This window comes from Hydra viridissima, unplaced genomic scaffold (genome assembly GCF_058129835.1).
Source record: "Hydra viridissima isolate aposymbiotic clone 2 unplaced genomic scaffold, HvirCarnegie_v1 scaffold_1, whole genome shotgun sequence".
NCBI classification, from domain to species: Eukaryota; Metazoa; Cnidaria; class Hydrozoa; order Anthoathecata; family Hydridae; genus Hydra; species Hydra viridissima.
Window position 1 is genome coordinate 28,107,020 of NW_028324300.1, and position 23,968 is coordinate 28,130,987.

At 34.0% G+C, this 23,968-nt stretch overlaps 3 protein-coding genes and 2 pseudogenes across 3 annotated transcripts; 3 read left to right on the top strand and 2 right to left on the bottom strand.

The window, feature by feature from the left end:
• The first annotated feature begins 109 nt into the window (after positions 1–109).
• Positions 110–979, top strand: LOC149894291 (uncharacterized). Its single transcript, XM_090077785.1, has one exon. The coding sequence runs from the start codon at positions 110–112 to the stop codon at positions 977–979; it is 870 nt and encodes a 289-aa protein (XP_089933911.1).
• Positions 980–11,321: 10,342 nt separating this feature from the next.
• Positions 11,322–12,479, bottom strand: LOC145191562 (uncharacterized). Its single transcript, XM_090076646.1, has 3 exons — positions 12,332–12,479; positions 11,895–12,185; positions 11,322–11,652 (listed from the first exon to the last, which is right to left on the bottom strand). The coding sequence occupies exons 2-3, from the start codon at positions 12,102–12,104 to the stop codon at positions 11,344–11,346; spliced, it is 519 nt and encodes a 172-aa protein (XP_089932772.1). The 5' UTR covers positions 12,105–12,185; positions 12,332–12,479; the 3' UTR covers positions 11,322–11,343.
• Positions 12,480–14,455: 1,976 nt separating this feature from the next.
• Positions 14,456–16,909, bottom strand: LOC145186619 (uncharacterized; annotated as a pseudogene).
• Positions 16,910–21,650: 4,741 nt separating this feature from the next.
• On the top strand, positions 21,651–23,808 carry LOC149894292 (uncharacterized). The gene has a single exon (XM_090090949.1). The coding sequence runs from the start codon at positions 21,651–21,653 to the stop codon at positions 22,014–22,016; it is 366 nt and encodes a 121-aa protein (XP_089947075.1). The 3' UTR covers positions 22,017–23,808.
• Positions 22,392–23,808, top strand: LOC149894293 (uncharacterized; annotated as a pseudogene).
• Positions 23,809–23,968: the final 160 nt, after the last annotated feature.

The following is a 23,968-nucleotide window of genomic DNA, read 5'->3' on the forward strand; positions in this document are numbered from 1 at the left end:
AAAGGAAGAGAAGAAGCCATTCAAGCGTTTAACAACATTTTCAAAAAGGGAAAATGAACGCAAACGCAAACTCGTTTGTGTTTGCGTTTTTTTTCTCAGTATTTTAAAAATGGAGTTCTTTAAAATACATGACCCGAAAAAGAGAGATGAGATTGTGAAAAATTACATGGCCAACAGGGAAAAGCTTTACAATGAGAGCCTCAACGCGAACATTTCAGATGCAAATTTTCAGACTGATTTGTCAAAGTTTTTCAAGCCTCTGATCGAGAGCAACGAAAAGGTGCAAAACGAGATAAAGAGCATCGCATTCAAAGAGGCGAACAACACTCCACTGGCTTTGACTTATCCAGAAAGCCCATCTGAAAGCTTAAAAGGTGCTGAAAAAATCTTTGGAAAAATGAATGTGGGAAATATTGCTTTGGAATATTTGTCGAAATATGCGGCAAAAAAATTTTCTGCAGACAGAGTGTTTGGAATTCACGCAAAAGAACGAGGAAAAATGTTCATCGGAAACAAAGAAGTTTTCATCGATGAAAACAACATCGTTATTGATGGAGAAAAGTTCAATGGAACAATTGGTTTTTGGGAGCTGATCACAAGGTCCAGACCTGACATGACAAAGGTGACCAACGAGGACTTGGAAAATTATGAAAAAATACTGGTCGAATTGCATGCGATGGAGAGAGAAGGGAGACCCACCGCTCCAAAAGCTTCGAGAAGCGAAAAGTGGGACAAGATTGTTTCAAAAATTTGGGAGAAAAATTACACAAAAACGAGGGGAATAAAAGGTCGTGGAGTGATCATTCTTCCGAGCGATCCAAATGCTCTGGTGCAGCGACTCAGTTTGAGCATCGCCGCTGGTCATGCTGGAAATATTGCATCGAGAAACGAAGCTGTTGCCATTTGTGACGAGCTTTTGAGGCAGGGGGAAATCAACAAAGAGGAATATCGATCGATTCAAAAATACATCGAGTCGTGAAACACGAAAAAAAAATTTCTCATTTTAAAAATGCTCATTGTGAACAACCGAAGATATGTGAGAAAGAACGTTGTTGGAGGAGGAGGATTCGTTGACACGTTTAAAAAATTTTTGAGGAGAATGGCATCCTCAAACGCATCGAGATCGTCTCTTCATTTATTGAGAAAGGCAGCGGCAAGCGAAATTGGAAGAGAGGCCATCACCGCAGCCAAATCTGCAGGAAAAGAATTGGCCACTTCAGCCATTTTGACCGCCAAAGACGTTGCCATCGACAAAGGAAAAAAAGCGATCGAAAAAGTTTACGCAAAGACAGGGACAGTGAATCCGAACCAATTGGTCAACACGATTGCAAACGAAGTGGTAAAGGTTGATCCATACACATATATCAATCCAATGGAAGAGCTGCACAAAAAAAAGTTTGGTTCGTCCATTCGCCAAAAAAGAAAAATGACGAAAAAGAATGCGATCAGAATTCAGGATCTCGTCAAAATGGGGAGCGGGCTTTTGATTGCGTGATTTTTTTTTTTTCCTCATTAAAAAAAAAAGATAAACACCGACAGATTGAGAGTTGACGAAATTCCCGAGTACGAGACCGGCATTGAAAAAGTTGATTTTTTCGAGTACCTTCCAACAAACCTCGACTTAAATTCTTCAGGATCAATCGTTTTTGAGATTGATTGCCAGTCTGTTCTGACAGTTCCATCTGATGCTTACATCCTCGTTGAAGGGGTTCTAAAAAAAGCAGACGGAACCGCTTACGCAGCAGCAGACCAGATTGCCCTGGTGAACAACGCCATCATGTATTTGTTCAGCGACATCACTTACGACTTGTCAGGACAGCAAGTGGAAAGAGTCATGTATCCAGGTCAGGGAACAACCATGCTTGGATTGTTGAAATATCCTTTCGGTTTTCAGCTTGCTGATGGTTTGAAGCAAATGTGGTACAAAGACACTTCAAACGCCACCGGAAACGCTGGATTCATCGTCAGGCGAGACCACTTGTTTGCAGACACCACCTCCATTGGTGCATTTTCTTTCAGGATCCCTTTAAAGCACATTTTTGGTTTTTGCGAGACCTACAACAAAGTCGTTTATGGGTTCAGGCACACCATCACCTTCACAAAAAAAGAATACGACGACGCCATTTACAGAGCTGGGACTGTTGGCGCAGGAGCGATCGACATCAAAAAGTTCAGACTTTTCATGCCAAGGCTTGAGCTTGATGTTTTGAAAAAATCCGAGTTTTTGAATTTTATGACAAAGAAAATTTCCGTTCCAGTAGCATATAAGACAAACAAAGTCGAAAGACAATCCATTCCAGCTGGTCTCACAGAATTCACCTGGACCCTTGGAAGGATCACGGACAAAAGCGTTCCGAGATATATCGTGTTTGGTCTTCAGACAAACAGAGGGTCAAGTCAAACAGCAAATCCATCCGTGTTCGATCATTGCGACATAAACAATTTTTTCGTGACCGTCAATGGGATCAAATATCCAAATTACAATTACGACCTGAATTTTGGGGAAAAGAAAATTGTCATGGCTCATTCCGACGCGTTCCTGTTTGATGAAAAATATTATGGCACAAACGAGCTTGTTTGTCAGTCAGGTTTGTCTCTGCTTGAATATAAAAATTTGTTCCCGTTGTTTTTTGTCGACATCAGCAAGCAAAAGGAAAGAGTTGTTTCAGAAACGGCTGAATTGGTTGTCAACCTAATATTTCAGAACGGCAGTGCCAGACAACACCGTCATTTTCGCAGTGATCGTTTCCGACAAATTGACGCAATTTGTTTCAGACGGAACCAACATGAGCGTTGTTTATTAGGTCAAAAAGACCGTCATGAGATTCTTGACAAAAAAAATTGATTTAAAAAAATTTTTTCTTTTCAAAAAAAAACATGAGGATCACAAAAAATTATCTGAAAAATTTGCTGAGAGAAAATGGTGTCTCTAAAACCTCAAACAATTTGTTGACTTTGGTGATGATTGCGGTTGAGAACAATCTTGTGAGCAAAGATTTGCTTTTGGAAGGTGTTAAAGAGTACAGACCGGTGGGCCGACCAAAAAAAGAAAATGCGACAACGGAAAATACGGCAACGGAAAATGCGAAAAAACCGATCGATCCAAAATACGAGAGGCTTGGCTCAATTCGAAAAAAACCTGTGCCTGTGAAAACGACCAACATCGAAACCGGGGAGGTGGTTGAATATGGATCACTTTACAAAGCGATGAAAATGACAGGTCATGGTTGGAGGTATTTGGAGAGAAGAGATGGAAAAGTGGAGGATGGGATCAAGATTGAGATTTTAAATTCGGAAAAACTCGAAAAAAGAAAAAAAATCCAAGTCCGAAAAAATGAAGTCTGAAAAAAAATTTTCAATTCTCGGAAAAAAGAATTGAAAAAAATTGATTTTTGAAAATTTTTTTCTTGACATAATAAAATGGAAAACGAAATGCGAAAAACCGACAAGTCTGAAAAAACCGTTACCGAAAAACCCGGAAAAAAAATTCTTGACATAAAAAAAATTCTTGACATAAAAAAAATGGAAAACAGAATGCGCGAAACCAGCAAGTCCGAAAAAATCGGAAAAACCAAAAAAATTGATTTGGAGTTAAACAATTTTCATTGCAAAGAAAAAATGGAAAGAAACTCTGTCAGAGAAAAAAAAGTCTCAATGGCAACATTGAAAAGTCAGGCAAAAGACCGAGCGATAAAAGGTTTTTCGAAAATGACGAGGGAACAGCTCGTTGAGGCAATAAAAACAACAAGACCTGTCATTGGTCCTCATCCTGTTTCTCGGAGACGCACGACTGAGGCGAGACCGATTATAGCACCGAGACCTGTTTCCAATGACTTGATCTCGTTCGGTCCTGCTCGCTTGCAAAATCGAGTAACAAGAAATGAACCATCCATCCTTGACACACCTGTTGTCGATTCAACAAACGTCATTGCTCCAAAACCGGTTCCTGCTCCGAGATGGATTTCAAGAATTGTGACATCTGTCTCCAACGGTTTTAACCAAGTGCTTACTGCCATTGATCCCTACGTTCCCGAATCGGTGAAGAATGCAGTGAGCAATGTGGGGAACGAAGTGAAGAGAACAGTGGGATCTCTCAAATCATTGGCTCTCAAAACGATCGCGCGATCAGCAGTTTACAAACCACTCAAGCCACTCATTGATTTTCAATTGACCGATCACGAGCTGAGATATGTGGCAAAACAATTTTCGCATGAAGTCAAAGGAAAACAAAAGGACGCATCTGCCTTTTTGGATTTGGCGAAAGACGGTGCGATAAAAATTTTCCAGGAAAATAAAAATCAAAAGGCATTCGTTGTTTTGACTTGCAAAATGTCGAGTGTGAGCCTCACGACTGGAGAGGAAGTGTTTCGAACTGTCCCTTTTTCGTCAAAAGCAGGAGTTATTTTGGAGTCGACGGATTTGGGAGAGCTTTACGACAAGGCGAAAGAGGAGATCCTCGAAAACATGGACAAATACAACAAAATGGGATCGAATTGCACTGTGTCAGCCATCTTGAAAATGGACATCAACTTGATTGACTACAGACCCATCGATGGTCGGTCGTACATCCCTCTCGACAACTTTTTGGCAAACAAAAAAGCAATCATCAACATGGAGAACGAAGACAACGAATGTTTCAAGTGGTGCGTCACCAGAGCGTTGAACATGAAAGAAAAACACGGTGAAAGAATTGACAAAGACTTGATTGAAAAATCGAAAGCGTTGAATTGGGAAGGGATCGATTTTCCGGTTAAGCTCGACCAAATCAAAAAATTTGAAAAAAAAAATCCAGAAATCAGCGTCAACGTTTTCGGTTGCGAAAAAAAATCCATCTACCCTTTGCGAATATCGAAGTGCTTGAACAGAAAGCATGAAATCGATTTGATACTCATTTCAGACGAAAAAACGAACCATTATTGCCTGGTCAAAAATCTGAGTCGGCTCATCTCCTCCCAAGCATCCAACAGAAACGGAAAAAAATATTTTTGCAGAAACTGCTTGCAGGGGATGAAAAGCGATGAAGATCTTTCAAAGCATTCAACCTATTGCAGAGAGCACAGCGCGGTTCGAATGGATCTTCCTCCAAAAAATTCGTTCATGAAATTTGAGCACATCGAAAGGTCAATGAGGGTTCCATTTGTGGTTTACGCGGATTTTGAAAGTTTTGTCAAACCGATGGACTCGTGCGAACAGAACCCAAACCAGTCGCGAGTTCTTTTGCCTTTCACATCAAATGTTTTGACGAAACCGTCTATGATGGCGAACCATCCATTTCCGAATCGTCGAACGAGAACCAAGACGTGGCTCAATTTTTTGTTGAAAGTTTGGAAAAAGAAATAAAAGAAGTCTTTGAAAAAATCGAGAAAAAAAATATGGTTTTTACAAAAGACGACGAAAATAATTTCAAAGAAGCCACCGTTTGTCACATTTGCGAAGAAAAAATTCTCGACACAGAAAAAGTGCGCGATCACTGCCATTTTACTGGAAAATATCGAGGAGCAGCCCACAACGAATGCAATCTGAAATGCAAAGTCCCAAAATTCATTCCGGTTGTTTTCCACAATCTGTCAGGTTACGACAGCCATTTGTTTATCAAAAAATTGGGGGGAGAAATAACCTGCATCCCATGCAACGAGGAAAAATACATCAGCTTCTCAAAAAAAATCAAAGTGGGGGAATACATTGGGAAAGACGGAAAACCGAAAGACAAAAAAATTGAATTGAGGTTTATTGACAGCATTAGATTCATGGCTTGTAGTTTAGACACTTTTTCAAAAAATTTAAAGCCAGAGCAGTTCAAAAACCTCGCAGAATATTTTGAAGGAGAAAAATTCGATTTGTTGCGCAAAAAAGGAGTTTATCCATATGATTGGATGGACACGTTCGAAAAATTTCATGAAACACAATTACCACCCAAAGAAGCCTTTTATTCCAAACTAGAAGATAAACACATCACTGAGGATGAATACGCGCATGCGCAAACGGTTTGGAACACGTTTCAATGCAAAACGTTCAGAGATTATCACGATTTGTACAACGTGTCGGACGTTTTGATTTTGGTGGATGTCTTTGAAAATTTCAGAGACGTTTGCATGAAAAATTACAAGCTCGACCCAGCCTGGTATTTCACATCTCCAGGGTTGGCATGGGACGCTTGTTTGAAAATGACAAAAATAAAATTGGAGCTTTTGAACGATCCTGACATTCTTCGCGTCATCCAAAAAGGAACACGTGGAGGGATCAGCATGATCTCAAACCGGCATGGAAAATCGAACAACAAATACATGGGAGATTCTTTTGATCGGGACAAAGAGTCAACGTTCGTCCAGTACTTGGACGCCAACAACCTGTACGGATGGGCAATGAGCAAACCTCTTCCAACTCATGGCTTTGAATGGATGTCAGAAAACGAACTGTCCGATTGGAAATCGATCCCGTGCATTTTGGAGGTTGATCTGGTTTATCCGAAGAGCCTTCACGACGAACACAACGATTACCCTCTGGCTCCCGAAAGAATGAAAATTGGAAAAGTGGACAAGCTCGTCCCAAATTTGAACGACAAAAAAAATTACGTCCTCCACTGCGAAAACCTGAAGCTGTATGAACGATTGGGAATGAAAATTTCAAAGGTGCACCGAGGCGTCAAATTTGAGCAACGGGATTGGATGAGACCGTACATTGACCTCAACACCGAATTGAGAACAAAAGCCACCAGCGAATTTGAGAAGGAATTTTTCAAGCTGATGAACAATTCGGTGTTTGGAAAAACAATGGAAAACATCGAAAAGCGAGTGGACGTGAGATTGACCACAAAAAGGGAAAAAGCCGTGAAATTGTCCTCCAAACCCAATTACGAACGACACACGATTTTCGACGAAAACCTGATCGCCGTTCACATGAAAAGAACAAAGCTTTTTTTCAACAAACCGGTTTATTTGGGGACCACCATCTTGGATTTGAGCAAGACTCTGATGTTTGAGTTCCGTTACGATTACATCAGAAAAAAATATCCCGGCAAAGCAAAGCTGTTGATGACGGACACGGACTCGCTGGTTTACGAAATTGAAACAGACGATTTTTACAGGGACATTGTTGACGATGTGGAAAAAAAATTCGACACGAGCGATTTTGAAAAAGACCATACTGCCATTCGAAACACTGGGTTTCCTGTTGGTTTAAACAAAAAGGTCATTGGGATGTTTAAAGACGAAGCCGGAGGAAAACAGATTGAAGAGTTTGTCGGTCTCCGGTCAAAACTTTACTCTTACAAAATCCATCAAGAAAAACAAGAGAAAAAACACAAAAAATGCAAAGGTGTCAAAACAAATGTCGTCGAAAATACATCACCCACGACGATTACAAAAAATGTCTCGAAACCAAAAAAGAACAGATGAACAAAATGAACGTCATCCGATCTCGTTTGCACGACATTTACACTGAAGAGATCAGCAAAACCTCTCTCAGCGCCGCCGACGACAAAAGGATCATTTTGGAAGATGGAATCCACACGTTGGCATATGGTCATTACAAAAAAAGACCCGATTGCCTCGCTTATTCGGTCGATTATGATAAGTTTTTCGGTTCAGAAACCGAGGCAGAGACAGAGGAAGAACACGAGGAAAAACACGAGGAAGAGGAAGAACCAAAGACAGAGGCAAACAAAGAAATTTCAGGTAAGTCAAAAAGGTTGATCGAAGAGTGCAGAAAGATAATCGAGGAAAACAAAGAAATTTCAGGTAAGTCAAAAAGGTTGATCGAAGAGTGCAGAGGGATAATCGCGGAGACAAAAAGGTAAGTGACATTAAAAAAATGCGGGAAAAAAGACAAAAAAAAATAACAAAATAAAAAAATGAACAAAATGATCAATGTGGAAGGAGACATTTTGCCGAACAAGGCTTTATCCGCTTTTCAGTTGATGGAAGCAGCAAAAAAACTGAAAATAAAAAACTTTCGAGGAGTTTTTGTCAGAGACGCATTGCCAAAAAAACCGAGAAAAAAAGAATGCGGGATCACCAACACGGGTGACTCAAGCACAGATGGGTTTCATTGGGTGTGCTGGTACAAAGACGGAGACGAAAAGTTCAGCTTTGATTCTTACGCTCAGCCCCCTCTCGTCGAGCTCGTCGACTATTTGAAAAGCCCAGTCTTTTACAACAGCAAGCAAGTTCAGTTTGGTCGTACTTCTTACTGTGGTCACTTGTGTCTTTACGTCTTGAAAAAATGTGAAGAAGGAATCAGCTTCTCCGACGTTGTCAACACCTTGTGGTAAAAAACACAAAGATTTTCCAGAGATCCAAAGGATCTGATCGCAATTTAAAAAAAAAATTTCGCCCGATTAAAAAATGATTGACAAATTCAACAGAAACGAGTTCAGCGTTTATCTCAACAATCTTGCAACAGACTCTGCAAGCAACGTTTACATCAAAACGGATGGATCCAGCACCATCACTGCAGATATGGATTTCAATTCGAACAAAATCATCAACCTGGCAGAACCAACCAACTCGCACGACGCCGCCACAAAATATTATGTCGACACGCATGCTGGTGGAGGAACTTGCACGGTGATTGGAGTTGCAGACTTGGATTTGAATTTTCACAAGGCGATCAATTTGAACGAGCCGACAGCTCTTCATGACGCCGCGACAAAAAATTACGTCGACGTCAGCTCAAGCATGAATGTGAAAGTGGACGGATCGAGCACCATCACTGGAGCTTTGGATTTAAACAACCACAAGTTGCTCAACGTCTCTGATCCAACCACTTCTCACGACGCGGCAACAAAAGGGTACGTCGACACCAAAGTGGCTTATTCCAATATTTTGTACACAGACGTCAACATGACACAACACAAACTGACCAATATGGCTGAGCCTGTTTCCGCTTCGGATTCAGCCACCAAAAATTACGTCGACACGCATGCGTCAGGATCATCGATCGGAACCGCGGACTTGGATTTGAATTCTCACAAATTGATCAATGTGCTCGACCCGTCAAGCGCACAAGACGGAGCGACAAAAAGCTACGTCGACTTGTTGTTGCAAAAATCGAGTTTGACCAGCGTTGTTCCAAGCTCGAGCTTCACCAGTTTGGGGTTCAAGTCACAGACCGTTGCAGCATTAACCACTTCGCCAGTGTTTGCGTTTTCCGGAAAATCTGGAGTGCTGAGAAGGTTGTGGCTGGCTTTATACAGCACCTCTGGCACAAATATTCCCGGTCAAGTTTTTATTCGAATCTTTACTGACGGAGAAATCAATGTGGGGAATTATGCAGAAACCACGGAAGGAATAGGAGTGGACGCCACTGGTCTCGCCACCGATTTGCTTTTTTCTCCATTGGGAGGAGCTTTTTACGCCAATTCTTTGCAAGGATGCAACATGTTCAACACCACTTCCTTGGGAGGATATTTCACGTTGGATATGCCTTTCAGAAACGACGTCTCCATTCAACTGGTGAACAAAAATTCAACAGCCATCACGTATTGGATTCAACCCTTCATTTCCACTCTTTCTTCCATTCCCGCCTCCATCCCTCTTTTCAAGCTGCACTGCAGCACATTCCAATATTTGAACACCACTTACGGCAGCGAATACGTTTTGATGAACACCAACGGAAAAGGAAATGGCGTCTCGTTGAAATACATCAAAATGCACATCATCGGCGCTTCTGGAAACTGGTGGGAATCACGAGTCCGAATGTACAACGGAAATGTGCCTCCCGGAAACGGAACCGTTCTCACTCCTTGGACTCCATACAGAACCAACAATTACACGTCTTTTTCAGGATACGACGGTGACAGCACATGCTTCTTTTCCTCCTCCGGATTGGAAGATTTTTATTTGTCGTCATGGAACGGCTCAAATTTGACTTCCTTCAACAACAAATCCACAGGCCTTCTTTACCAATCCACCGCATCCATCGGATCCACCACCACCATCTCTTTTTACAGAAATTTCGGAGAAGCTGATTCCATGCCCAGCGTCGCATCCGGAAGAAGGCTTGTCGTCACTCTCAACTCCGGCGACGCGCAAGTCGGTCAATCTGGAAGCTTTTACCTTTTGCTCGGTCAAGTCTTTTATTACGCTTAATTTTTCGCGAACGATTTCAACACCTTTACACCCATTAAATTTTTTTCATGGATCCTTTTCTCATGAAAAAACCTTTTACACACACTCACACACCAAAAAAACTCCAAAGCGGGAGCCAAAACATTTTCACACCCCTCAATCACCAAAAAAACTCGAAACGAGCAAAACATTTTCACACCCCTCAATCATCAAAAAAACTCGAAACGGGAACCAAAAATGGTTTTGTCCCAGAACTCTCCTTTTATAGTAGTGACGACAGCAGCAGCGACAATAACCGAAACAAAGGAACCACAAACAAGAAGCACTAAAATACCAAAAGGTAACGTTTACTATAAATGCTTCAATGTTCTTTCACATTGAAGAATAGTTACAAATATTCTTATACCACTTTGTACAAAGAAATTAAATGTGTTAACTTGTTTCCCGTAATCATTTTACATCAAAATTGGTCATATCCATCTTCAAAAGAAAATCAATTTTTTAAATCAATTTAATGACACAAAATCATGTTTTGAAAAAAAGAGGTCATTTGTATACTTATATAAAAATTTGGTTAAAAACAATTTATAGAATTGGTAGAGAAAAATATTGCTTTTAAACGCAGCATTTTGAAGCATAATGTACACAGTAAAAAAATTACCTGTTATATTTTTTAAAAACATAACGCCAGTTTTCGTGTTTTATAACGGGTATTTACCGTTATGTTCAATGTATAATTCGTATGAAAATAACATAACGGTAATTACCGTTATGTTATTTTCATACAAGTTATATATTAAACATAACGGTAATTACCCGTTATGTTTAATATATAATTCGTATGAAAATAACGTAACGGTAACTGCCGTTATGTTATTTTCATACGAATTATACATTGAACATAACGGTAAATACCCGTTATAAAACACGAAAACTGGCGTTATGTTATCCGTTATGTTTGAAAATCTGAGATAACGGGTAATTACCCGTTATGTTATTCGTTATGTTTGAGGAAATTTCAGTTTTCTTAAAATATGCTTTTCTTTTTCTTCTATAATGACCATGCAATTCACTAAAAGCAAAACTCTCTCTCTATATATATACATATAAATTGTTAGTTGTTACACAACCACTTACAATTTTTTTATAAAACAGTTTGATATGGAAAAGGACATTAACTGCGTTCTATGCAAATACTTTTATTAGTATTAGTTAGTAATCATTATAAATTATTCAATATATAGTATCATGTAGTTTAGGATCATGCATATATATTTCAAACAAACTTTACATTACTTCGAAAAGAGTTCAACAGTGTATTGCACTTTTTTGATATGAAAATAAATTGTTCAAATCCACATATCTCTTGAAAAAAACCAAGCAACTGGCCAAAACAAGATGGATATGATAAGTCCAATAAATAATACACGATAACTAAAGTCACCACCATCTCACTGGTGCTGACTAATGGCTGAATGTCCATTTCAAGACCCTGTCGACTCCTTATGCCATACTCCTTGTGATTAAAAATCACTTGGGGACCATAAGAACTCGGTACTCTTATGTATTCTCCAATAGAGTCACACTAAAAAAATATATAATAGTATAATAGTAAAATAATAATATTGCAAAAAAATCTTGTGAAAATTTAAAAAGTAGACATTCCAGTTTTTCACACACATTCCAGTTTAAAATTATTTCCGTGAAAGAATTAAACTAATACAAAAAAAAGAGACAGAAAAGAAAAGTATGCTATTTCATGGAAACATAGACATGCATGTTGTTATTTAATTCAAATAAATTCAAAAATTCAAGTGATAAACTTACATCCACTTTCATAAACAATTTATCACATGTCTTCTTGGAAATAAGTTTCTGCTGGAGCTTTAACAAATTGTCAGTGTGGTTACCAGACTCTGGAGAAATCCAAGACAACATTGCTTGTATCTTGACTGTAGCATCCTTGAAATCAGCATAAAAACGAATTGCTTCCTCCAGCATTAGTGTAGGAGAAAAACTAATTCTCTTTGGTATCATACTGAATGTCTCATTATTAAATAGTTGTCTATTTAAAATGGACAAGGTTGGCTGTGAAGGTTTTCTTTTTTTTAATTCATTCTAAAATGAAAAGTACTAGTCGATTTTAAACATATAGAAGAGCTACAAAAATTAATCAAATAAAAATTGGAATAAATTAAGAGAAAATTTATTTACAAGAATATCTAAGTAATATTGCTTAAATCCATAAATTATGTTTTTCTTACTTCAACATCGTTTAATAGCTGCTCTTGATTAGCTACCAATTCAGTCACAACAGGTTTGAGTTTCCTATTGTTATTTGAAACAGAAACCTGTGGAAGCCTTTTCACCTTTAAGCTGCGACACTTGGTATACTGTCATTGTCGAAAATTGTTTGGCAACTTTTTAAAAATGAGATCCTAATATAACCAATATAATCTTATAATTTATAAAAAAAAAAGTAACGAAATAGCAAATTGATGAGGCTGTTTGCTAAACAAACATTAATGCATAAATTGTCAAATAAAACTTTAAAAAAGCATTAACTTTTAAAATTTACTTATTTATAATACATAATGCATAAATGATTATTTATTTAAACCAAAAAGTACATGAACTTAAAAAGAATAAAATCTTTAAATGCAAAATTAATACTATCACTTTTAGTATGAACAAATTGGACTAACAAATACAATATTAAGCGTAATAATTCACTTACCCATCGTTGACCATAACAAGGATATAATCTTAGACAAGTCGACTTTAACTTTGAAAAAAATATTTTGTGCAGAAGAATTCTATTTACAACGTTAGCATGAGTTGGGATATGGGAGAAGCAGAATGATAACAGACAAGCCATTAATTCTCTGGCCACAATCTTATCTTCTACTACAGAGTTGCTGCTAACAAATTGTTTAATGTGTGGAGGAAAGTAATTAATGAGTTGTTGTCTAACATCGCCAACAAAAGGAATTCTATCAATCTAAATCAATATGCAAGTAGATATTAATAACATAATATTAGAAGATAGTCGTTATTAAATTTGACACAATAAAAGCTTCAAATAAAAAAATGCAAATTTATTTTTAAAATAAAACATTTAGAACAAGTTACAAACTATAACATTTAATGATCAAGTGCTTCGTAAGTCGTAAGTCAAAAAAATGTTTTTCATCAATATCAGGATGTAAGCCTGACAATGGCACTGCCAATATAGCGGAATTCCCAATTTTTGAAAAATTTAAAATTCTAAAGATTTTAACTCCTAAAACTCAATTAACTTAAAACAAAAAAAAGTAAAACAATATATATTCCCAATATTGAAAAAAAGCTATACAAACACACATACATATATATATGCATATATATATATATATATATATATATATATATATATATATATATATATATATATATATATATATATATATATATATATAGTCAGTCAAAAATAATTTGTGGCAATATAATCCTTTCAGTAAACTTTTGGTTGTAGTTTCTCACTCTGTAAATAGGTGCATATGCACTTTATGAATGACTCCAAACTGTATTTATCTATTTAACTAACATGGAAGTGCTGGGGGTACAATATAGATGTTACCAGCCTCTTTAAAGTAAAATGCAGGCCAAGGAAAAGGAATATTTTCTGGTGAAATAGGTGTTAAATGAATAGTAATATCTTCAATGCCACTAAAAAAACCTCTTATCTCATCATATGCAACAGACTGGAGCTGTGTTGTAATAAAAAACTTTCTGTCACCTCTGAATTGTATCTCCTTAATTATATAAACAAGAAATTGTGAACCACTATGAAACCATAAACATGACCCAAGACAATATTTAATACCATTAACCTGAATACGAGATATTACATTTTTCTTAAAAGTTACTTGATTTAATTCACAGAGAACTCCATTATTCAACTCACCAGCAGAACTGTAAAAAGATGAAACAGTGTTTAAGATCATTCCCTTTAGGGCAGTATATGGCATATTTTTAAAATTAATGTGTCTGATATTTTTAATTACTTGGTGTTTTCTCTCAAATCCCATGCACATGTGGTATCGTTGAGGACCAAATTGTCTGGATTGATGTGGATAATGTATGAGAAAATGAAGCTTAGGTATAAATTTTTCTGGATATAATTCCATAAACAGTGTATGATAAGCAGCTATTTTTTCCTCTAAGCAAAATAAATAAGCATCAGTTGTAATAGGAGAGAGACACAAATGAAGTATATGAAGAAGTTTAATTAGGCATGAAAAATGAAGATCAATCGCAGTTGTTCTCAAAAAAATAGGCAAAACACGACAAAGAGATAGCACCTGAGCACTTCCAAATTTGCCCTTAATAACTAAATCGACTATTACAGGTGGTTTTTCACTGTCCTGTGGATACTGAAAGCACTTTACAAAGTCATTTAGGCTATCTAGTGTAAATAAACCTTAAAAACAGCGTTACTTAAGTAAAGTTCTATCTGTAAAGGTATTACAACTTCTAACAAATCATGCATGGGATCAAAAAGCACTTGTTTTGTGACATCGAAATTTCTAATTTCTGATAAAATGCTTGCAGAATGAACACCATACAATTTTGACCATTTTTGACGTTGTTTGGGAGGTAGAAGTGGATTATCAAGTTCTTGGACTCTTATCTTATGTTCTTCTATATCACAAACAATACACTGAGAATGTCTATTTTGATTAAGCATATCTGAACGAGTAGAATTACAAACTCGACAACACCTAAGAACCTTCCTGTTAAAGCCTTCATTAAAACCAGCAATTGCATTACATGCTAAGGAATCACCGATAAAGCTCTTCAATTTAACTGTGAATCGCTTACCTTTGGTATTGGTTAAAGTCGAGTAATCAAATAAAGATAGCTCATTTAGAGATTGAACTAAATCAAGCAAAAGTGATTTCATGAAGCTTTTATTTTTAACTGATTTAGAACCGGTTATTGATAAAGGAAATATTGAAAAAGTTTTACTGAGGCTATAATCAGCAACATTTAACAACTGAAAATACAAAACCCACAACTTATGGTTTCCTCTCGATTTACCTATTGGATTGGTAATACCTAAATCATCTGAAAACAATGAAATCAATATTTCAAAAGAATTCTCTAAACACTTATCATATTCAGGGGATATCAAAATAAACTTAAGTATTTCTTTAAATGAAATATAGCATCCCTGAAAGCCATTTTTAGAAATAGATTCAACTTTTGGTACATTGAAAGCATTTTTAAAGTATTGCTTTCTTGAATATTCTGCTGATAATTGCTGGCAAATTGTAGATAGCTCCTCTTTTGGTGTGTTATCAGTTAAAATATCTTTTAAATTCAAAAAAATAATATTGACTACATTTTCAGAACATCTATATTTTCCTCTCAGGTGTAGAGCTAATGCACCAAGCTTTCTATTCTCTGAAGGAATCTCAATGTCAATTTCTTCAACAGTGTCATCAATTTCTTCAACATCTTCAATCATAGTAGTTGGAATGAGACAGTTTTTATAATGAAGTTGAAAACCTCTAACACTTTTGAATTTAGTAAAACAATTATCACATACTACTGAACCTGCCTGACCATGTAATTTAAGATGAGATATCATTATATAAGGTCTATATGTTTTAAATTCACAAATACAACAATTTAATCTTACTTTTTGGATTGCATTTGTTAGTGGATTAGATGCAAAAGCTACTTGAGCAGTATAGGATAGTTGACTGGAAATGCCTGTCGATGAACACTGTGAAAATGCACATTTTTGAGCTAAAGTTTCTTGAACAAATACTGGTTCAGATACATCTGCTGCACTCTCTAAATTTGATTGGTCACTAGATTGTTGATGTGAAGTAGGTGTCTCATCACAAGTCGATAGTGGAGAATTGGACAAATGCTGTGAACAATATTCTGCTGGTGAGCATGATGACATATAAGGCTGACCAAGTAGATTTGTCACTGGTAAAGATAAACACTGCTGTGGTGAAGAAGCATGAAAATTTTCAAGGTTGGTGTATACAGGGTTTTTAACGAAAGAAAATTCATTTAAACTTTGGCAGGAAGAGCTTGAATAACGTTTAGACACTGGCAAAGACAAGGCCTCAACTTCCAGGTTTTGCTCATTTAGAATAGCAACAAAAGTATCTTCATCAACATTACATCCATTCCATGTGATTCCACAAATGTTCCCATTTGTACAAGCAAACTTCTTTGAAACTAAAATAAAAACATTACTTTAAATAAAAACACAACTTTGAAAGTAAAATAAACACAAAACATAATTTTTCTTCAGAACTGTCTGTCTCTTTTGTAGGCTCTAAGCATATTACAAATTTATTTAAAAAGAGTTTAAAAAATTAAAAAGGTAATGTGGGGTAACTTTGACACCAGAATTTGACAACCTCACTTAAAAGCAGCAACTTAAAATAAACATATAATAAAATAAAATATATATTTATGTGTATAAGTAAAGTTATATATTATTTTATGTTAAAGTGTATTTGTTTAAAGTTGGCATTTTGTAGTCTGCTTTTGAAGTAACCTTATGTAAACCTTATATAAACCTTATGAATTAAAATCAAAATATTAAATAGCATACATATACATTTGCAAAAATTTTACTAAGGCAAAATATTACATAAAAATTTTACATTATTCTTAACAACAATCTAAAAACATTATTAAATGTGTATTTCTGAAATTTAAAAAAAAAAAAATATGCATACAATTATTTAAAAAATCAATAATACTGCTATTATTAGCAATAACAATTTTTCGCTCGCCAAGGTACTTAACAAGAACAGCTTTGAGCATTTTATCTTCTTCCTTTTTATTTCTTTTCTAGTTACAATATATTTTATGAAAGTAATAGTGTTAAACCATGTTTTGTATAAATATTATTTTGTATTAATAATAAGGCATGTTAAGATAAGTCAAATTAAAAAATAAAATTAAAATAATAATAAGGCCCATTAACTAATATAATATATTATTTATTTAGGGAGATATATATATATATATATATATATATATATATATATATATATATATATATATATATATATATATATATATATATATATATATATATATATATATATATATATATATATATATATATAATCAACTTATCTTATTTCTTATAGAAAACCTCGTGCAACAATTAAACAATTTTCAAAGATTCGTTCAATTCGCGCTTTTTTTTACAAATACTTTTATGATGTCATATTATTATGTGATGACATATTTCGAACCAACATAACGGTAAACATAACGGTTAAACATAACGCTTTACATTTATATACAAATATACAAATAACTGTGGCCAACATAACGCTTTAGACATATTTATTACTTACATAACGGTGAACATAACGCCAAACTTTTCATATACCGTTATGTTAGCGTTATGTTAGCGTTATGTTAGCGTTATATTTTTTACTGCGTATGTTATTTATCAAATTCGTCCACGCTACTCATCGCTAAAATTCAAACGAGTAAACGATATGCATGAAGCACATTTGTACGAAGATTTTTACTTAAAATCACCATTTTGACAATTTCTACTTTCATGTTACTCTTGGAATAAGAAGATTTTAAGAGAATGTTCTACATTTTGCTGCTTTTTACTTTATTTTCAGCAAAATAAGTGCAAAACAATAAAGTGCCTTCCTCTGTAATGCAGATGCGCGAGCCCTGTTATCATGAGACATTCTAAGAAAATGTACTCCACAGATCGAGTTAATAGCCATAAATGATCCAATCAACTAAAAAACTGCTCCGGTTTTTAGTGGCATGTTAGATGGAATTGAAAAATAATTATCCAATCAAACAAACTATTTTTGTTTCAAACACCAATACTGATTATTCCCTCGTTGAAGCTTTATATAAAAAAGGTTAATTTTTCTTATTGTTATTTTTAAGTAAATCGTTTTTCAACATTTTTGTAAGCTACAGTTTTCTGCTACAACTTTTGTTAAATTTAGTCGACAATATTAATCTTTTAATTGTAGGTCATGAGATTGCCGGCAACACTTACTCTTACAGAACGCCCAGTTCCTGGTGGAGTTAGGTGTATGTTACGAATATGATGTAGTGTGGCTGCTCACCTTCTATCATTTATTCATATTTACTAATCTTGTTAATTCTTCATTTTAATTAGTCGCATTTAATATTTTGTTTGTTTTATTTTTATTACTTTTTTTTTTTTTTTTTTCTGCATGTTTTCTTTATCTATAATTCTGAGCTGTTTTTCATCAGGAAATTTGAGGAATTATCTTTATTAACAAATCTATTTCAGTTCTTTTTTTTTTAAGAGAAAAAATACTTTTGAGTACTTGACAAGTTTTCACTCGCAAAACGAGTAAATATGTATTTAAAACCAATCTGAACAAAAATTTTAAATTCCTCATTTAACTATAATTAAAATCTAATGATTGAAATTTTCCTTTGATAAAACGGAATTTGCGATGATTCGAGATTATCATTTTTTTCTACCCTTTATGGATATTGGCTTGTAGAACGACGAGTAATTTAAGAGAAAATAAACTTATCTTTTTATATTTTATATTTTTGATTCCACAATGTAGGTATGTGTGTAAAAATTTCAAACCATTTATTTATTCAAGTTTTATATATGGTTCGAAAGAGCTCTGAATTTGTAATAAAATGGTGAAAACTTTATGAAAAAAGAATCATTACAAAAAAAGTTATGCTCATTTAAGTAACATTATTTTTATGAAGCATTGCTTTAGAAAAATGCAACTTTCGTATTAAACTCGCGTTCGGCTAACGGCAGCTTTGTAATAGAATCATTGTTAATTTGCGCCATTATTTTGCATGGTGAAATGTGCAAAACGATTAAAAAACGTAACTAAAAAAGTTTCGAATTAAAGAAACAAAGTATTTTTAATGATTAAAACGTAAAAGTAAAATTTATAATAAAATTTTATAAAACATGCATTAAAAAATATCGCGTTTTTTTGCAATATTTACAAAAATTATATATATATATATATATATGGAGGTGATCTTTAAATACATTAAAAGCCTAAGCGTTTTCGCTTAAAAAATCAAATATACTGAATTCTCTACTGTCAAAAACCGCCCCTCCTCCTAACACTATGTAACGGAAGTGGAAATACATACCTCCACTGCGTGTAACAATAGGGTATGTGGTCATGAATATTTTTTGATAAAATTTGGCAGGGACATAGAAAATAGATCTATACAGTTGCCTGAAAAATTTTAAATATGTAACAACATGCCTTCAATATTAATGCACCTCCGGAACAGAAACGAAATTTTAAAACCGAATGAAAATCACTGGTAACTGTAAAAAAAACAACAGAATTTATAACAAAAAGTAACAGTAACAATAGCAGAAACAGTTTTATAAAGTGTAACAGTCACAGTAACGCTAAAAGAGGTGGAAATGGTACCTCCACTGGGTCAAAAAATACGGTATGTGGTCATAAATATTTTTTAATGAAATTTGGCAGGCACATAGAAAATAGATTTATACAGTTGACTGGAAAATTTCAAATATGTACCAACATGCCTTCAATATCAATGCAGTGCCAGAACAGGAACACAATTTTAAATAGCAATAAAAAAACTGAAAAACTTATTACACGTAAAAAAAAACCATAATTTATTCAACATAAAACATTTTACTCTTTTAATAAAGTCTAAGCTGATATAAAATTCTAAAAAAAAAGACAAATAAATACATCATTACCACACCGACTTCCCAGTGGGCACACGGCGGAATAAAGACGTCTTATGTACGTTCATTTCACGTCCTCTCGATTTAAAGACAATCTGAACCTCAACAAAGCGTCTTATGAACGTCTTTTTCTTGTCCGTCTCGAAAATGTAACGAAATAAATAAATTGATCGCTATTACTTTTCACGACCTTCTTTGAACGTTTTATAAACGGCTTTTTCGCGGCTGCAAGTGCGTATAAGCATGGATTTCAAAAATGGCGATTCTTATACTTGGATCCAAGTATTTTTTTTTTAAATTTATATGCTACCTTTTTATGTTTCCTAACAGTTACCTAAATAGTAATTGTGAACTCGTCGAAGATTTTTCAATTACTATTTAGTTAACTATTTGGTAACATAAAAAGATAACATATAAAGAAACATACCACTTAAATTTTATTTACTGTAAAAAATAATAATGTAAAACCTATACACTGGTACTACCCAGCCAACCAAAACATATGGGTACCGTATGGGATTTGTCCGGTAATCTGGTATGGGATACATAGGGGCTTTTTTCGCGGGATCTGTCTGGGACCCGTATGGGAAATAAATAAAAAATTGATATTGAGGCAGATTTGAAAAAGTAATATTTAAAATTAAAATGATTTGGCGCTTACCGCTCTGCAATATGTGTTATTTCTTATTTCTTTTGTTGTATTTTGTTTAAAGTTATCATATTCATAAATTGCTTATGGAATTGTTCATGATTGCATTAATTCTTTTCTTTTACATTTGCAAATAATTTTCTGCAAAAAATGTTTACGGTTTATGTATCGTAAATGTGAATAAATATGTATAAAAGAAAATTGAAAATAATGATATCAATTATATATTATATTTAATATCAAATATAATATTATATATTATATTTAAGTTTTTGTTTTGTTTTGCTGGAAGACTTCCAGCAAAACAAAACAAAAACTCAAAAAAAGGATAAAGTAAAACAATTGTTAATAATAATATTAAATTGCATTGAGGCTAAACAACTTCCAGGCTGGAAGTTGTTAAGTCTTAATGATGGCCTTGAGAAGATTAAGTACTAAATATTTTCTGTTGATTTATAAAAAAAGGTTTTTTTGTTATACATCAAACGTTTTTTTAATAAAAATGATGTTGTATAGAAAAATTGGAATATAAAACAAAGTGTTACACGATATGTAGATTATATTACAATTTTTTTTTGCAATAATATGCAAATGTAAGTATAACTAAATAAAAACTTCAGTCATTAAAAATACTTTTTTATTTTTTACTTATATTTGAATATCATTTTCATCATACATTAAATTGTTTGTTATGGAATTTTTAACATTTAGTGAAATTTATTGATCAGACAATAAAAGTATTATAACTCTTTTAAATTTTCATTATTATGTTTGAACAATTTTATAAGATTAATATAAAAAAAGGATTCGCGTTTTATAATTTATTATGAAACAAAAATATCTTTTCCACATATTTATATAATGGAAATATATTTTTTTAAATCTACACAGTTTCAGATTTCAATAATGTAAAAAGTACCACCCACCCTTGCTTTATGTATAAATAAACAATTTTACCTTTTCAAAAATTGCAATCTTGGTAAAAAAAAGAAATTTAAAAAAAAAAATGCTTTAAGTGATTTCCTATAACTTATAAAATTTATTATTCACATATAGTGCTACAATAAAAAAATAAAAAATTTTGAAAGTTTGATTTACCCTTCTGTGTAATTAACTATAATTTTTATCATTTAGAAATTTAAATTCAAAGTATAATATTTTTATAGCTTATTTATTTGGAATGAGTTATTTTTATTCAAAACGTACAAAAAACCGAAAGATAGCTGTTGCGGTTTCAAAAATATTGAGTAGTGCATGTGTGAATATACCTAACTTGGATGTATCAACCTCACATTTTTCTCAAGCAAATAATGATAATTTACCAATAAATATGGTAAAAATGTCAAGTTCAAAAGATCCAATTAATTTGCCAATATTTGATAATAATGACCCCAATAGTCAGCTTGATGATTTATATAACACTGAAGAATATAATGACTTTCCAGAATGGGCAACTCAAATTTATGATGACAGTGATGAGGAGAATAATGACTTCACTGAAGAACTCAATGAAAGTGAGACTTTGAAAGATAAGTTAGTTTCTTAGGCAGTAAAATTTAACATTTCCCAGACAGCATGTAGCAATTTGCTTGGGTTTTTAAACCAGCTACATCCTGATTTGCCAAAAGATGCAAGATCTTTGCTTAGTACTCGAAGAAGTGTAAACATTCGAAATGTTGCTGGTGGGGAATATTTTTATTTTAGCCTACAGTATTGGCTGTCTATTTTTACCGAAAGGTATCCTCTCAATAATGATATAAATCAATTAGATTTGCATATTAATATAGATGGTGTGCCAATTTTCAAAAGCTCAACAAATAGTTTGTGGCCTATACTTTGCTTGGTTAAAAATACTGGATGGTGTCCATTTCCGATTGCCGTTTATTTTAGTAAAAGCAAACCAACTTCCCTTGATGATTATATGGAAGATTTAGTTTCGGAAATGACTATGCTAGAGAAGACAGGGTTTGAAAAATATAACATATATTACTCTATCAAATTAAAAGCAGTTATTTGTGATGCACCAGCGCGAGCTTTTATAAAGTGCATTAAACCTCACAACAGTTATAATTCCTGTGAAAGGTGTGTACAAACTGGAGAATGGCTTGGGAAAGTTGTTATGCCTAATCTATTTGCTGCGAACTGATAGTGATTTCCGAAATAAAAAAGACCCTGCTCATCATTGTTCCTCGTTCATATCTCCTGTATTACATTTAAATATAGGCTTGGTTAGTGGATTTCCTCTAGATTATATGCATTTGGTCTGTTTAGGAGTTGTACGAAGAATTATAAATCAATGGATACACAGCTTGTCTGTTCGTAGATTATCAAGGGCAGCAATAGATTTGATATCTGATAAACTTGTTGCAATTAAATATTATACTCCTCGAGAGTTTGCACGAAAGCCTAGATCACTCTCTGAATATAAACATTGGAAGGCTACAGAACTTAGGGAATTTCTATTATATTCTGGTGTTGTTGTTTTAAAAGGCATTTTGCCTAAAGAGTTGTATATTAATTTTCTGTGTCTGTCAGTAGCTATTAGAATACTTATTAGCCCATCCTTATGTAACATCTATGTAGATTATTCTGAACAACTGTTAAAGTACTTTGTGTCAAATTTTTGCATGTTATATGGAAATGACCAGTGTGTATATAACGTCCATTCACTGATACACTTGTCAGATGATGTTCGGAGGTTCGGAGTGCTAGACAATGTTTCTTCGTTTCCTTTTGAAAGTTATTTAGGAAGACTTAAGAAGTTAATCCGTAGTCCACAGTCCCCTGTTACACAAATTGTATGTAGATTGTCAGAGGGCCACTTACAATACTCTGAAAAAAATGATGCTGATTTCACTGCTAAATTTAAAAAAAAACATTTCGATGGTCCAGTTCCATTGCCGTTACGCCACCTCTCACAATTTAAACAATATTTTGGTTCTCAGTTTATAGTTTGTAATGAAAATGGAAACAACTGCTTTGCAATAGACAACAAAGTTTGTTTAGTTAAAAATATTCTTGCTGGAAATGATTTAAACGACTCCGATGCTGTTGTTGTTTGTGTAGAGTTTGATCGTCAGGAGCCGTTTTTTACAGATCCACTTGACTCATCTTTACTGTCAATTTTCTATGTTGAAAAACTTTCATACCTTGTAAAAGTTTATTCATTGAGAAAATTAAGAACGAAATATTTTCTGCTGCCGCATAAAAATGGTTTTGTTGTAATCCCTCAAATGCACTTCCACTAAAGCTGATTTTTGTCCGAAAAAACTTGGTTTTAAATTACAAATGTCTCATGTATTAATGTAAACAGTTACTATAAATAGTATTTAATAAAAGTGTTGTATTATTACATTTTCAATGGCATATTTTATTTTTATGTTTTTGTGAATATTGTACTTTTCTTTTTCTATTTTCAAGTTATCTGCGTGTTATTTTACAAATAATTCAAACTATTAAAAAAATATAAAGTATTTATTAATAAAAAGCTAACTTTTA